Raw genomic sequence first — 14,920 nt, forward strand, 5'->3', positions numbered from 1 at the left:
AGGAGCGGTGTTGGCCCAGGGAATATTGTTGTATGAGCTCAGCCGCTTTAGAGCGATGGAAAAAATCACGCACAGACCCGAAGGGGCGAGGGAAGGACTCGGTGTGCGGGGGCCGAGCTTGGGACATCCACCAGCATCCACCCAAGGGGCCCGAGGGGAAGCTGGGTGGGAGTGCAGGTACCTGTGGCAGCACCCCAAGCTGCTCCAGAGCCCTGAAGTCAGGGAAGGACCCAGACCTGGGGGCTCAGGTGACTGTCCCCACATTGCCCTGGCACGCTGGCACAAGGCAAGGTTACTGTCAGCTCCCAGCTTAGGCAGACTGAGGTATCTCTCCAAAACCTTCTACCAACACCAAGTCCCCGTCTTTCAGCTCCTCACTTTACCCTCTGCTGCACATTTAGGTGCCCACCTGGATGAAGGTTCATTTGCTTTCCACTAACCCCATCCCTAACAGCACTGGGAGGTGCAGGATGCATCTCCCACCAGCTCCTCCAAGAGCTGGAGTCAGGACCTGGCTAGCAAGGAAGCCCTGCAGGGTGACAGTGTGGATGGGGAGTTACAGACTAAAGGAATCACTCCAGCACTGCCTCATCTTTGGAAACAAGATCATTTTGGCTTGAAGGTCACTGGGGAAGGAGTTTTGTGACTTCTTTCTGTGCCTCTGCTCTTTTTCCATTGCAAAAGCAGATCTCACCACGGTGCAGCCATGTCCTAGGCTCTGCTCAGCCCATGGTGGGGACGTGAATGTACCCACACACACAAACACTGGGGAAATTCTAAAACTGCCCTGGAGTCCCTCCAGATGCTCTCAGGGCCACTGCCAGGCTCAGGGCAAGGGCTATGTTCAGGGACCTTTGCTCCTCTCAGCCCCTTTTTGCTCTGGACTAAAGCAGCCAGGCACTCACAGGGCCACCAAGCATCTGCATGGCCTTGAGACACAGGGCAGATGCATTTCCTGCCCTCAGATAAAGGCTAGGGACCATTCCCAGTCAGATTTGCAAAGGCTCCCAGTGGCCATGCCACTGTCCCCAGCCCTGCCCATGCTGCCCCATCCCCCTTGAGTAGCTCCCTCCCTCCCCTCCACTCTCCTCTCTTGCTGTGCCTGTGTGTGGGTGTATTTGGAAAAGAGATCTTTCCAGCTGAACTGCAAAATGAAATGCAGAGATCACAACTCCTTGAATAGATTTAGTGCACACACACCCCCCCCACCCCCAACCTCCAGCCAGCCCCCCCTGCAAATTCCAGGCAATAGTAAAAAAAAAAAAAAAAATCAAACCAGAGGTGAAAAAAATCAAGGTGTTTGGCAAATGAAAGGGGGAGATTGGGGAAGAGGTGGCAGGGGGCGGGGAGGGGAAGGGTTGGGGGAAAGGCACTACAAAGCACTTTCCTTTCACCCCCCGGCTCACCGTGAGCTCTGCAGCTTGACCCCCCTTGCTCAACCCTCTGAGCTCCCAGAGCTGAGACAGCCCAGCTTCGTGGGGCTACAAGACAAGAGAAAACAAAGCCCAGCACAAAGCCAAGCCCAGAGCCCAGCTGAGATGTGAACATCCGCTGCTGGAGGAGCCAGAGCCCATTTACTGAGATGAAGGCAGAAGTGTCTCCACCCTCACTGTGGATACCCCGTGCTGGCCTTGGGCTCCTCTGCTCTTTTTTCCTGAAAAAAGATAGGATTCCCCTGTGCTGCTGTGATCCATCCCAATTCCAGAGCCAAGAAGCTTCACCTGTACCTCTCCTCTGAGTGGATTCAGGCTCCACACCCTCCAATACTGAGCCAGCCACGGATCAAAAACAATAAAGCAATTTATACAAGGCAGAAAGCTCCAAGAATTATGCTGCATGCTTGCCATATAGTGCAAACACGTTCCCCTCCACACGTGGCTAGGTCCTTTGTCAGAGGAATTTGGATTTTGACCCCAGAAGTCAGGATGAATCTCTGAAGGAACATCAGAGACAGACCTGCACAGTGATCCTGAGCAGATTATGGTCTCAGGGGTATATCCTGAGACATATTTATGGCCCTCCAAAGCAAGGTAAGTCAATAATCACATACAGTAGCAGTTACAAGTCAGATATTAATTTAATTCCTTTCCTCCCTATCTGCCCTGATAAACATTAATTCAATGGAGCATCAGAGGGCTCCTTGATTTATCATTCTTACTGGAGGTTTTTTTTTTCCTCCCATTAAGGTAGAATTGCTACAGCCAGGCTATCCAGACATGATGGTTCCCAAATTAAACACATTTTGCATCCAACACAGGCACAGGGACCACCAGCCCAGACCTGGGATTCGTGTTTTTAGCAGCCAGCACTGATGCAGAGGAGGGTGTTTAAAGAGCAGCCCATCAAACACACTTAGAAGCCTCGTTCACCCACAGCAGAAGGAACATTTTATTCCTGCAGACCCTGGAGCCAAGGAGGAGCAGAGACATTTGCTCCCCTCCACAGGATCCATACAAGCTGGCCCTGGGAGTTGCACACCCACCCACAGCAGAGCTCCCACCACCTTCTCCCCTTCCCAGAGCAGGGCTCTTCCCAAGACTGGTCTCAATGCAGAGTTAAAAATGAACCTGACTCATGATTAACATCTTTACTTGCATAGCGTGGCTGGCAGCTTAACACCAAATAAATGTTTTGGCAGCAGGAGTGGCAGGCATGGGGGTGAGCCCTGCCCTCCAGAAGGCAGCTGCAGCCTCGGCACGGGTTAACAAACACTTTCTAATTGAATTAACAAATCATTAACGAGCCCTTTTCGACAACTGGGCAGGGGAGGGCTCTGCCTGGGGCTGCTCTGGCCACCAGCATCTCGGGAGGGAGCACAGAGGCATCAATAATGCAGGAGGAGGGACTTCCAAACCTGACCTGGTTAAGGTATGAACCACAGGAAATCCTGGAGGCATAAAACCCCCCGGGGTGGCTGGGCAGCCAGGGTGGGTGAAGCTCTGAGTGTCCTTGCCCAGCTCCACTGCTGCTGGCTGAGGGTTTGCCTTCAGCCCCCAGGGTTAGGGAGCACCCTGAAGCTGGTTCGTGGATGCACTGGGAGAAGCCTCTTGGAAGAGCACCAAATTAAAGATAAATGTAAGGATGCTTTGCACCAGAAACCCAGTAAGCATGGGGCTAGCACCTGGATTGCAGCAAATAAATCCCCTTTTCTCTATAAGCTAGCCAAGCTCCCAGCTCTCAGTCATCACCTCTTTAGCATTTTGTTCCCATTTGCAGCCCTCTTCTGCTCTTGCCCTTGGATTTTGCATCCTGGCAGAGAGAGGAGAGAGAGAAAACTGGGATGACACGGGTGACAAGAAAACCCCAACACCAAACAGCCTCCAGCCCCTTGGAAACATGCTAAAAATCCCAACCAAAACAACACTTCAGGCACGGGAGCCAAACCAATGGACAATTTCCATCCACTTGTGGCTAAACCAGTGAACTCCACGGGCACATCCCAGTCCCCCACACGTGGGCACGGCTGCAGCTCCTGCCAGGACCTGCCTGGCCATGCCACACCCCAGGCAGGGGATGCTGCTCCTGGCACCCCAGCAGCCCCTTCCCGTAAGGCACTAACCAGCACCACCACAGCCAGCACAGAGAGAAAGCCTCAAAGCTTCCCTCAGCAAATATTCAGGCTGAAAAAACGTGGTTTTTCCATCTGCTCGAAGCTTCTTTGCTGGGGCTTTGGTAGGAAGCAGATGTGAGAGCATCCCAAAGCACGACCAGTCGTTACTCACTCTGTTATATAAAACCATCTGAATTTCCACCCTTTTTTTGTTTTTGTGTGTTGTTTGGGGTTTTTTTTTATTATTATTTGGTTGGTTTTTGGAGGGGCTTTTTGTTGTTGTTTTGTTTTGGTTTTTGTTTTATTTCTTAGCATCAGGCCAGATTCCTGGGTGAGAGGCCAAGGCTGAGGAAAGTCAAAGCCAAATGAACCCAGGTTGGGGGAAACCTCTGCATGCATCACCATCCAAAGGGAACATTTCACGTCTAGGTTGCTCAGTGGAGAGCCAAGGCACAGAGGAAGGGAAAGCCACGATCTGGCCTTGCAACAAACCCAGAAACACTTAGGCCTCCTAGTTAACTAGGAAATTCAACCCTCTCCAAACCACAGTGAAGCTTCAAAGCCCTCCCAACCTGACTCTGGATGGTCCTTCCACAGCTCCCCAAGGATGGCCCCGCTCCCTCAGACTCTACTCCCAGCCAGCAAGGCTGCCGGGGGCAAAGGCTCCCCATGGGTCCTCTGCCAAGGGAAAATGATTTCATGATCCAAGTGAAAAAGCCATCAGAGAGGTTCATTTTGGCCTAACGTTTTGCTCCCTTTCAGCAAAACAGTAGAGAAAAAAAAAAGGAGAGTTGAGTAAAACCTGGGCAGGGAACTTGGGGTAATCTGAAACTTGGTCTTTTCAGAATGGAGGGGAAAAAAATGAGAGAGAGTTTAGGGAAAAAAAAATGAAAGAATTTAAAATAAAAAAATGAGAAAGCAGAATTTTCAGCATGACAAAGCTTCTGCAGGGGGTGCAGGGGGAGAAGAAAGCAGAAAATTTCCTGTGCATCATAAAATCCTGGGCATTTCCAGACTGGCTCCAAGAGCCCGCATTACTGAGCAGGGCAGGGAACACAAAAGCCCATCAAACTGCGGGCAGGGAGTCTGATGGGAGACACGGCATGCCCGAGGATGAGTGGTGGCTGGGATGGTCCCACCCCATGTTGCCCCTCTGTCCTGGGCACGGGGGCTGGGGCAGAGCTGGGATCCCCTCCCAGCCCCCTGCCCCAGCTCCTGGCCCCAGATGAGGAGCAACCCCACAGGGACCATTCACTCAAGGGCTGGACTCGGGGATCCCTGTGTGTCCAACCAGCTCAGAGTACTCTGTGAGCTGACACCAGTCCAGTCTCCAGAGACGTTCCCCACCCCACACGGGAGCGAGCACTCTGGATTTCCTGCAAGGAGCCGGAGCAGAGCTGGGTCCCCAGGCAGGATGGGGCCACCCCTCCCGGCCGGGGCTCCCCGCTCTGGGATGACATAACCACGAGCTGCATGAGGCCGAGCCTTTTGTCTGAGAGCCGGGAGAGAGGGACAGAAAGCAAGAAAGGAAGAAAGAAAACTTCTGGAAGTCATTACGATTCCTCGGCTCCAGTCTCCTTTTTGGCAGACAACTTCCCTCTCCCCTTCCCTCCCCCCCCCACACCCCACCCCAGCCCGCTTCAAAATGCCAGCCTATGATTTTTAAATGAGAAAAAGCTGTGCTGTACTCCAGCACTTGGATAAACTCCTACACAAACTTCCAGATGTGACACAACAGCCTGGAAGGGGGAATTCGCAGAAGAATCTCCTTAAAAAACACACACACACACGCAGGGAGCAGAGGAAGCGCCTGGCTGCCGGCACAGCTGGGCCACGGACGGGTCCAGAGATTGCTGGTGAGATGAGGTGTCACCTAGATTAGGATCAAACTGCTCCTGGCTCTTCCAGGGGGGCAGGGATTAGAGGAACGCTGGCCACTGCGCCCAGCTCTGGGGAGTGAACACCGCCTGCTGCTCCTGCTGAGCTCCCAGAAGGTTTGTGAACAGCAGGGAAGAGGATTTGCAGCTATTTGTCTCCTGGGAGGAGGGAAATAACCACAGCACCTCTGTGCTGCACTTGCTGAAGAGGGATGGGTTGAGATCACACGCAGGAGCTGCAGTGAGCCCAGGGAGGGCCAGCACCTGCCCTGGCAGCAGCAGGGTGCTCCATCCCAGCCAGGAGGGCCAAGGGGCTGTGGAAGACCCCTGGCTCGGGCATCAGCCACACAAACCAGGGCTCTTTTCTCCCCAGGAGCAAAGGAGGGGGCACAGAGACAGCAGAGAGAAATTCCATCTGTCTGGGGAGAGGTGGGAGGCATCAGCCGGTGAACTGGGTCAGGGGAGAGGAACAAGCTCAGGTGCCCTGGGGTGGATCAGACACAGGTGAAGCAAACGGATTCTGGTTCCTCTGAGGGGTTTTTAAATGAAAACAAGATCCGTTTCAGGTCTGACCCGTCAAATCAAAGCGTTTTGCTTTGTTAACCTCAGAAGTGAGGCTGGAACAAATGTATAGAATGTAAGGACACCACATGCACTTGCCCCAAAAAACACACCATTTTGATAATAATAATAATAAAAAAAGAACACTGCATCACACTGAACTCTTCAAAGAGCAGCATCAGCAGTGTCTGGCTCTCCCCATGAGCAGACAGGACTGAGGAGAGGGTGAGGACACCCAATCTCCCACAAGGTGACCGGGGTCCCCTTGCCCACTGCCCTCACCGCAGGCATTCCCATGAGGAGGGACACTGAGGGGCACTGCTGGGGCTGGGGAGCCCAAACCACAGCACAGCTGAGCAGCCTCAGGTCTCACCCCCACCAGGCAAGGGGGTCCTGGCTCTGGGACAGTGGGACACCCGAGCATGGCCCTTCCTGAGGGGCTGGATCCAGCCAGAGTGGTTCCACCACAGCCCAGGGCACAGTGTGAGCTCAGCAGGGCTGATGTGCTCTCAGTGGGGCCAGCACTGCCTTCCATGAAGAACCAAGCTCTAGCACAGCAGCTCAGCCATCCTGTGAGCCAGCCTGGTGCAGAGCTCAGCTACACCTTGGCATGAAGGGATGGAGATTCCAGCCCCAATTCCTGGACGTGTCTGGGCACCTGCAACTTCCAGCAGGAGTTGGGGGCAGTCAGTCCTCCCCAGGACCCAGCTTTGGTCACCCACCTCTCCCTGCTGGGGAGTGAGCAGAGCCATGTGAGGCAGCTCCTCTCTGTTTCGTTGCCACATGAAGGCAGGGCTGGTTTCTGTGACAGATTCTTTGCCAAAGCCATTCCCAAAGCCCAAGTCCCAGGGATTGTGCTGTGAGATTGTGGCTGCAGCCAGGCAGGATGGGAGCACTCCTCCCCACGCCACCCAAACCTCCCCTTCCCACAAAGGGAATTTGCAGGGCTGCCCTTCACCCTCCAAACCAGGAGGAAAACACCAGGATTTCAGCCAGTGTCTCCCCAGGAATGGCACCTTCCAGCAGGGCTGTGTAGCCCCCCATTGCCGTGTGCTGCTCTCCAGGCAGCAGCACTCTGCAGGCAGGCAGGCGTGGGGGATGAGGCAGTTTTCAGTACTACAATAGATATCACAGGCCCTTTCAGTCACACTGTTATTTCTCTATTCAGAGCTCTTAATGCCAAGTGGTAGCATCCTCCCCACTTTCTCCATCCCCGCTCTTCAATCACTCCTCAGCTCTCAAGAAATAGCCTCGTTTCTTGTCTCTGATCAGAGGAGCAGCCTGGCACAGACCCTGACACAGCCTTTCATCTTCCCATCATTCGTGGTGCTTTCATTTTGCAAGTGAAAGTCAAGTAACCAGCTTGCCTCCTCTCTTCTCCCCCTCAGAGACTCCTGCTTCTCCTCTGCCAGCCTTGCCAGCACACACACCAGCACACCCTGCATGTGCCACAGCCCTTCCCATCTCCGAGCCTGTGGCTCCAGCACTGTGCCACTGAGCTTGTCCCTTCCCAGGGAAGAGCCTTCTACCCCAGAGCCACCAGGAATATGCAGGCTGCCATCCAGGCTCGTCCCCTCCTGGCTCCCAGAGAGGTTTTCACTCAAAGATCACAATGGAGTGGAGGGAGAAGCAAGTTCAGAGTTAAAAACACCAAGGTTTCAGGCTCTGGAAAATTTCTGGACCAGGACAAACTTCATGACCTCCTTCTAGCCTTAAGGGAGAGGAGGAGCAGGAGAGCAACACAGTACCCCACATCTCTGCTGCAGACAGCAAGAACTGCTCTAGACAGAAACATGGCAGAAAACCCTCAAAAAACACATGGACAGGACTTTGCATCCCTGCTGGGCACTCAGCACCTCAGCCATCACCCTCCCCTGACCCGGCCTCAGGTACCACAGCCACCCTGACTGCCTGGGCAGGGATATAGAGCAGAATCCCAGGAGTTCCAGCTGCACTTTGCGGGTACAAACTGTCCTTCCTGGGCAAGAGTGGGTCCTGCACCTCCTCCTGATGCCCCATCTACAGTAAATTTCATCAGTCAGATTAGAGCACCACAAATCTGCCTGGAAAAGTCTGGGCTCTGCATCTCCACAAGCACAGCTCAAAGCAGAGTGCTCCCATCCAGTTTCGGAAAGGTAAAATCCACCTCAGGAGTGGCAGAAGGCAGGGAAAGCTCCAAACTGCCCGGAGCTGGGGCAGGATTCACCACCCACTCAGCCAAAGCACTGTCACTCCTCCTCAGGGCAGCTGGTGGCAACAAAGACTTTCCAGCAACGTGATTACATGGCTTTAACACCGAGGCACAATTCCTAGAAGGTTACAGCCTGAGAAGGGCCACCACACTACAGAAAAAAAATAAAAGTAATAAATATAAACAGGAGCAGGCTCAGCTCCAGCCCTGGAGTGGCAGAAAGGCAAAGGGATGAGTAAGACAATGCTCTGCTGAACAACCCAGCGAGTGATGGGGGACACAGTGCAGGTACCAAAGTAGCTACTGTGCTCCTCTCATCTGAAGGCTGAACTGCCTTATTTCCTTTTTTTTTTTTTTTGCTGTTGTTTTAAAATAAACTCCCCCAATTCTGGGTCAGTGACCCTGAAAACAAACAGCTGCATGCAGCCACATTACTCAAAGATCCACAGCATCATCCTTGTGGCCCCAGCAAGACCCTTTCTCTGTCAGTAACAAGTGAAAAATTGGCCACAAAAATCCCAGCTAGTGGGACTGCACCTAATGTTCATCCCTGACTCACAGTGCTGTTTGCAGGTGCCCACAACACCACTAATTTGCCAAGGACAAAAGTTAATCAGATTGTTTTTGCAGCCACAGAGGAGAAAACATATTTCAAGCCATTACTGGCATGGGGGATTTTACTGAAAACACTAAAACATGCAGGTGTTAATATCAGATTCAAAACAAAAAATTAAATTTAAAAAGAAACAAAACAAAACAAACAAAAAAAAACCCATAAATACTTGGAAACATATTTAAACCAGCAATCATAAATATTATTAGTCATAGTGGGCAACAAGAACACACTGACTTGCAGCCTGTCGTTAATATTTCTTTCCAAAACAGAAGGCTTCACAAAGTTGTGATATTTTCTAAGATGTTTAAATAAAAGCAGTTTGAACTGCTTAGCTGGTCTGAAAGAGATCTGGGGAGAAGCTGCTGAGAGTATTCATGACTGGGAAGAGAAATCTTGGATTTTTCCCTCCTGGGGGACATTTTAGGAGAGAAGGCAGCCTGTTTATCAGAGAAATCTTTGCTGAAGCTCAAGTAAACCAATATTCACAACTCCAGCAGACCGAGCACACCAACCTCAGCTGAGGTGCAATCCCTAACAGCCCCTGCACGGCAGGAGTGGGGAAGGACTCGCACAGGGCATTCTGGTGCTCTGTACCATTTAACATGTCCTCCGTGCCGCTGCACAGCCTCTCCCCCTCCAGATGTGGGGCTGCTGCCCAGCCCGCTCGCCTGCCTCTGGCTCCGGCAGCGCAGCGCGGCCGCGGGAACTTCCCGGGCACTGCTGCCCTCCTGCACCAGCCCTGCTGGGAGCCACATCGCTTCATTTCACTGCATTTCGGCGTTTCGTTCCTACATAAAAATATAATAAATGAAACTGGGATTTGGGGATGCTAAAATACTCGGAATGCTAGGAGCCATGCGGAAGCCATGTGCTGGTTGCAACTCAACTCCAAAGGGAAGCTTTAAAGACACCAAAACTGTGGAAAGAAGAATTTTTTCTATTGTCTGCTCTATTTCTTTCTTTTTTTTTTTTTTTTTTTTTCCCTCCACCCCCCTCCTTTTGAAAGCTTAAACTTGACTAAAGCGGCTCGGCCTGTGCCAGAGCAGACAGGGAGCTTGGAAGGAGATCAGAAGCCTTTGGGGGGTCGTGGCTCAGCCTAGGATGTGACAAACAGCTGCCCTTGGCCAATACACGCCCAGGACCACGACCCCCACCCTGCCCCGACCCATCCAAACAAGGAGCATCCCCGGGGACCGCCGAGAACGGGCCCTTCGACGGGCCTCGAGCACCCTGAATTATTCAGGGACCCTGGGGCTGGCCAGCAAAGCAACCCCCCAAATCCTCCGCCTCCCTCCAGACCGCACCCGTCTCGCAAACCCTCAGGGAAGGGACCAGGGAGCCTAAAATGGGCGAGAAACGGGGTCAAGAAGGAAAAACCGATCCTCAAGGCAAGAGAGCGGGGTCGGGGTCCCTCCGTGTGTCGGGGGAGCAGGACCAGAGACGGTCGATGCCCCGGGGAGATGGTGCCCAGCAGCTCCCACCCGAGTCCCCGCGGGAGCCGCGGCCGAGGGAGGGGAGCCCGGCAGGAGGGGAGCCCGACACGGACCGCCGAGCCTCCGCAACAGCTCGGAAAACTTCCCTGGCGAGCAGCGGGGATGGGGGAGCGTCTCCGGGTGCCGCCCGCTGCCCTGGGGACGGCGGGTGACGGCTCCTTCCTTCCCCATCACCCGGCGGGCTCCACACGGGAGGAATTCCCTCCCTGCCGGCCGCTCCGGGGCCGCGGGGGCCCCGTGGGGCTTACCTCGCCGCCGAACACCTGCAAAGGATACGGGTTACAGACCAAGCGGAGGCACCAGCTCCGCGGCCGGCTCTCCTGGCTCAGGTAGAAAAAGACGACGGGGGCCAGCGCCGGGTAGGGCAGCGCCTCCGCCTCCGAGTCGCCGCTGCCCGCCTCCCTGTCCCCCGGCCCCGGCTGGCCCCCGGCCCCGGACAGGTCATTAAGGCGGATGAAAGTCTTGGCTCTGCCCGGCTCCGAATCCTCCTCGGCCGCTCGCGGTCCATCTTCGTCCATCCTCCGGCCGGCGGCCCCGGGGGAGCCGGGGCGACGCGGGGCGAGCCGGTGGGACGCCTAGAGTGGCGCGGCCATGGCGGGGCAGGGGGGCTGGGGGATGCGGCGGGGCGGCTTCAGCGCCGGGGTGGCATGGCCGGGCGAGCCACTGCCTCTCCCCCCGCCGGGGCCGGGCCGCCCCCCTCCTCCTGCCCTGCTGTCTGCGGGCTCCGTAGCTCCTCCTCGCCGTGCTTTCGGGGCCCCGAGCCGCGGGCAGGGAGGCGGCGGCGGGGCGGCCCCCGCTGCCGGTGCTGGCCCCCACCCGGGGGGCGGCCCGGCCCTAGCTGCTCTGCCTGTCCCCCCTGCTGCCCGACATCTGCCCGGGGCGCTGGGATGCTGCCCGGTGCCGCGGGGACGGGCGGCGGCGGAGGATGCTCCCGCGGCGGCCGCGCCGAGCCGAGCGCTCCGCACAGCTGGATCCCTCACTCCAACTTCAAGTCCCGGCTCCTCCTCCCGCCGCCGCCAATGGGGGCTCGCCCGCGGCCCCCCGGAGCCTCCCCATTGGCTGCCGCGCCTGTCAGTCACCGAGCACAGCTGGACGGGCAGCGCGGTCCCGGCGGGGCTGGACGGGGCGCACCCGGGACCCGGCACCGGCACCGGGCACCGGCACCGGGACTGGGCAGTCCCTGCCCTGCGGGGCTGCGGGGGAGAACGGGGAGACGAGGAGCGGGGGCAGGGAAGAGCGAGAAAGCCGCACGCCGCCGCAGGCAGGCCAGCCCCGGTGGGACCCTGCAGCGCCGGGAGAGGGAGAGCCGGGGGCAGGCAGGAGGGAGAGATGCGGAGGGAACGGACTGCCCCGGCCGGCCTCTGCTGCGGGAGAGGAGAGCGCCGGGAGAGCAAGGCCGGCGTGCCGAGAGCACTGCCGGAGCCGGTGCGGAGCCCCCCGAGCGCTCCTGAGCCTCGCAGGAGATCCTGGCCCCGCTGCGGGTCCCAAGGGCTGCCGGCCGGGAGCGGAGAGCGCGCTGCTGGGCTCGGTGCAGCTCTTCCCCCTTCCCAGGCTCCGGCTGGGAGAGCGCTCCCCCGTCCCGAGCCGCTCGGCCCCGGGCTGAGCGAGCCCACGAGCCCGGCCAGCAGCTCGCAGAGGGGCTCGGCCCCGAGGAGGGCAGGGGGACCCGTCACCCCAGCTCGGCAGCAGCCGGTCCCCCGGTCCCCCCGGTCCCCCCGGAGGACGCGGCCGCAGCTCCCTCTGCCGGTGCCAGTCCCGGCCGCCGCGGGAGCCGGCCCCGACGACGGGGACCGCGCTGCCAGCGCCCCGGGGGACAGGCGGGGGACACACGGGCACTCCCGGCCGCTGCCGAGTCACTTTCCTCCAGCGGGACCCGAGTAAAGGATTTTCTGCCAGCACCCGGCGTTTGGACATCCCCAGGCTGAGCCAGGACGCTGCTTCTAAATGCTTCGAATTTTTTTTTTCCACTTCAGAAACAGCTTTCTCACTCTTCCCCAGTAGCTGCTCCATCATATTTTTATAAATGTGAGCATGTCCTTCCCAAGAGCTCCAGCTAGGCCAAAAACACCTGCAAGAACAACAGGCAGGTGCTCCTGTCTGACCCAAAATACCTTCTCTTGGCCAAATCCTGCTGGCCTAGGAGCACACTTGATCTTGGATTCACAGCCTGTGCTGTCCAACCCGAGACAAATCACATTGCTATTGGCAAAACTTCAAGGCCAGCCAGACTCTGCTGCAGAGCTGTGAGCGACAGTGTCCAGGCAGAGGAGATCAAATCTCTGGCAGGGCCAGGAGACCCTCCTGCAAGCCCAGAGGGACACTGGTGTGACAGCACACGGCACACGTGACACCAGGCAAGCAGAGAGGTCATGACACGGGTGCTAAGGTCAGGCAGTCCCATTTTTTTACAGGTTTCTGAGCCATCCCCCCCTCTGGATGCTGTGTGCACTGAAGGGGCAGAGCTTGGCTGTCTTTGGCTCCTTCCTGCCACAGCCAAAGCACAGGAGCACGCCAGGAGCTCCCTGAGCCCCCAGCCAGCCCTGCCACAGTGGGGCACACACCAGCCCTGGCACCTGTCCAATGCCCTGGAGGCTCTGCCTTGCTCTCCCCCTGGACATGGAGCCTCACCCAGCTCCTGCCTTGCTCCCTGCTGAAGGCCTTTATTAAATACCCACTCTTATTCTCCTTATCTTGTCCTTATCTTGTTCTAGGTAGCCACTCCAAGGCATCAGCCCCACCTCAGGTAGGTTAAAATGATTAAACCCCCGTGCAAGGGCTGTGCTGCTGTGGGAAGGGGGTCACATCCCTCCCCAAGGAGGCCAGCTCTGTCCCCTGACTCCCAGCTCTGGATGGCAGGTCAGGCACCCTCCACACCTCTTCCCCAGTCCTAACACAGCAGCTTCTCTCTCCCTGAGCCCCCAGCCAGCCCTGCCACACAGGCACACCCCAGCCCTGGCACCCTGGCAGAGCACAGCCCAGCAGCTGGGCTGTGGCACACATGCAGCTCCCGGGAAGGTCCAGGAACACATTTGCATGTACAAGGTGCAGCCCTAGATCAAGCAATTTCCTCGCTACATATGTACAGCCTGGGCACAGCTGCTTTTGATCCGATCCTCTTTGTATCCCAATAATGTACAGAGAGCCTTTGTGTGTCAGTCTGTTTATTTAAATGGATTTGGAGCAAACATTTTTTTTTTAATGCTGAAGCTTTGAGCCTCTAAGTGGGTTACCAGATTATATGCTGTCTTCATTTTAATTACATTTGGCTCGTTTTGTTTATTGCATACATTTTCAAGAATGATGCTTACCGTGAGAATTGAAAGCGTTTTGCTTTAGAAGATACCTGCCCTATAAAGGGATCCAACATCACACACGAGAGACGATGAAAACCTTCCCATCTCCAACAGCATTCTCCCTTCAACTAGGACAGGAAAAAAGAAGAGGATATACAGTGTGTCAAGCCTATATTTAAAGTGAAGCACTCAAGGAGGATCAAGCCTGCACCACCAGCCTAACAGGAGTTTGGCATGAGTTAATACTAAACGAAAAAGGTGTTCTTGCTAGGGGAAGAGTGATCTTGGTTGTGGATCTCAGAACGATGAGCACCCAGAGCCTGGCACAGCCCAGCCAGGATGTTCATTTGCCCACCCAGCACTGCCCAAGCCCATGGCATCTCCCCAGGGAGCCCTTCCCTTGCTCCCAGGCTACACCAGGAATTTGTCTTCCTCAGACAACAGGGTTTGTTTGAGGGGGGCTCAGCTTCCAGACAGAAGTGTGGAGTGATCTGTCAAGGACAGGCAACAGAGCTCCAGCCCAGAGCCTTGATGAGAAGGATGGAAAGCAGCAAGAAGTGACCCTGGAGACCAGAGCTGCACATTTAGGGATTTGGGATGTAAATGAGTAGAAATTTCAATACAGCATAAGGAACTAACGAGGTCACAGTCACCTCACATGCACAGTCCTGGCCTTCTAATTAGACCAAAGATAGCACAGGAGAGAAGGGATGAGGGTGAGCCAGGGACAGCTTAAGTAGTGGCAGGAATTTCAGGGGTATGGTGGTTTTGGAGGGGCAAGAGGGAGGGGACTTGTGCACTACAACATCAGTTATGCCCTCAACAGCAGTTGTGATGAGCCCCAAATTACTCAGCAGACCCTGACAGGGACACCCGAGGAGGAGGAGGAGGAGGAGGAGGAGGAGGAGGAAGCAGCCCTGCTTTCATTCCAGCACAGCCCCTTGCTCTGCTCTTCCATGTAGCTCAGGAGGTTTTTGTGGGGAGCACAGCCCTGCACTCTTTACCTTAGCAGTCCTTCTAGGAAAAGCATGATGAGCAACATTTCACGTCACGGGGGAGATTTCGCCAAGCTGATGCTCACCAAAAATGGCTCCAGCCCCAGCATGGTAATGGGATTTGGAATCAGCCACACAGGAGCTGCTGGGAGCTGCAGCAGGGGAAGCCTACATCTGTAAGCACTTTGGCAGGAGGAGGATTGAAGACAGCCTCAGCAGAGAGGCTGCAGCCCGATGGGAACCAGTCGCTATTTGTTTTGCTGTTGACACACAGCTGCAGTAGCTGTGGGTGATTTTAATAAGGCAGGACAATATTTCTATCAGTTCTGGGAGCTATAGATGGA

At 55.8% G+C, this 14,920-nt stretch overlaps 1 protein-coding gene across 20 annotated transcripts in view; it reads right to left on the minus strand.

Annotated features, from left to right (window-relative positions):
* Window positions 1-11,289, minus strand: part of CACNA1G (calcium voltage-gated channel subunit alpha1 G) — a 146,278-nt gene extending 134,989 nt beyond the window's left edge. For 12 of the 20 annotated variants that reach the window (XM_064395830.1, XM_064395824.1, XM_064395822.1 and 9 more), the window contains exon 1: window positions 10,565-11,288. In XM_064395830.1, coding sequence (XP_064251900.1) covers window positions 10,565-10,806 — 242 coding nt within the window. In that variant the 5' untranslated portion in view covers window positions 10,807-11,288. Of the gene's footprint in view, window positions 1-10,564 lie in introns of all 20 variants that reach the window. The other 8 variants (XM_064395826.1, XM_064395831.1, XM_064395821.1 and 5 more) reach the window with 4 other exon arrangements.
* Between the last annotated feature and the right edge of the window lie 3,631 nt (window positions 11,290-14,920).

Source organism: Passer domesticus, chromosome 20 (assembly GCF_036417665.1).
Source record: "Passer domesticus isolate bPasDom1 chromosome 20, bPasDom1.hap1, whole genome shotgun sequence".
NCBI lineage: Eukaryota > Metazoa > Chordata > Aves > Passeriformes > Passeridae > Passer > Passer domesticus.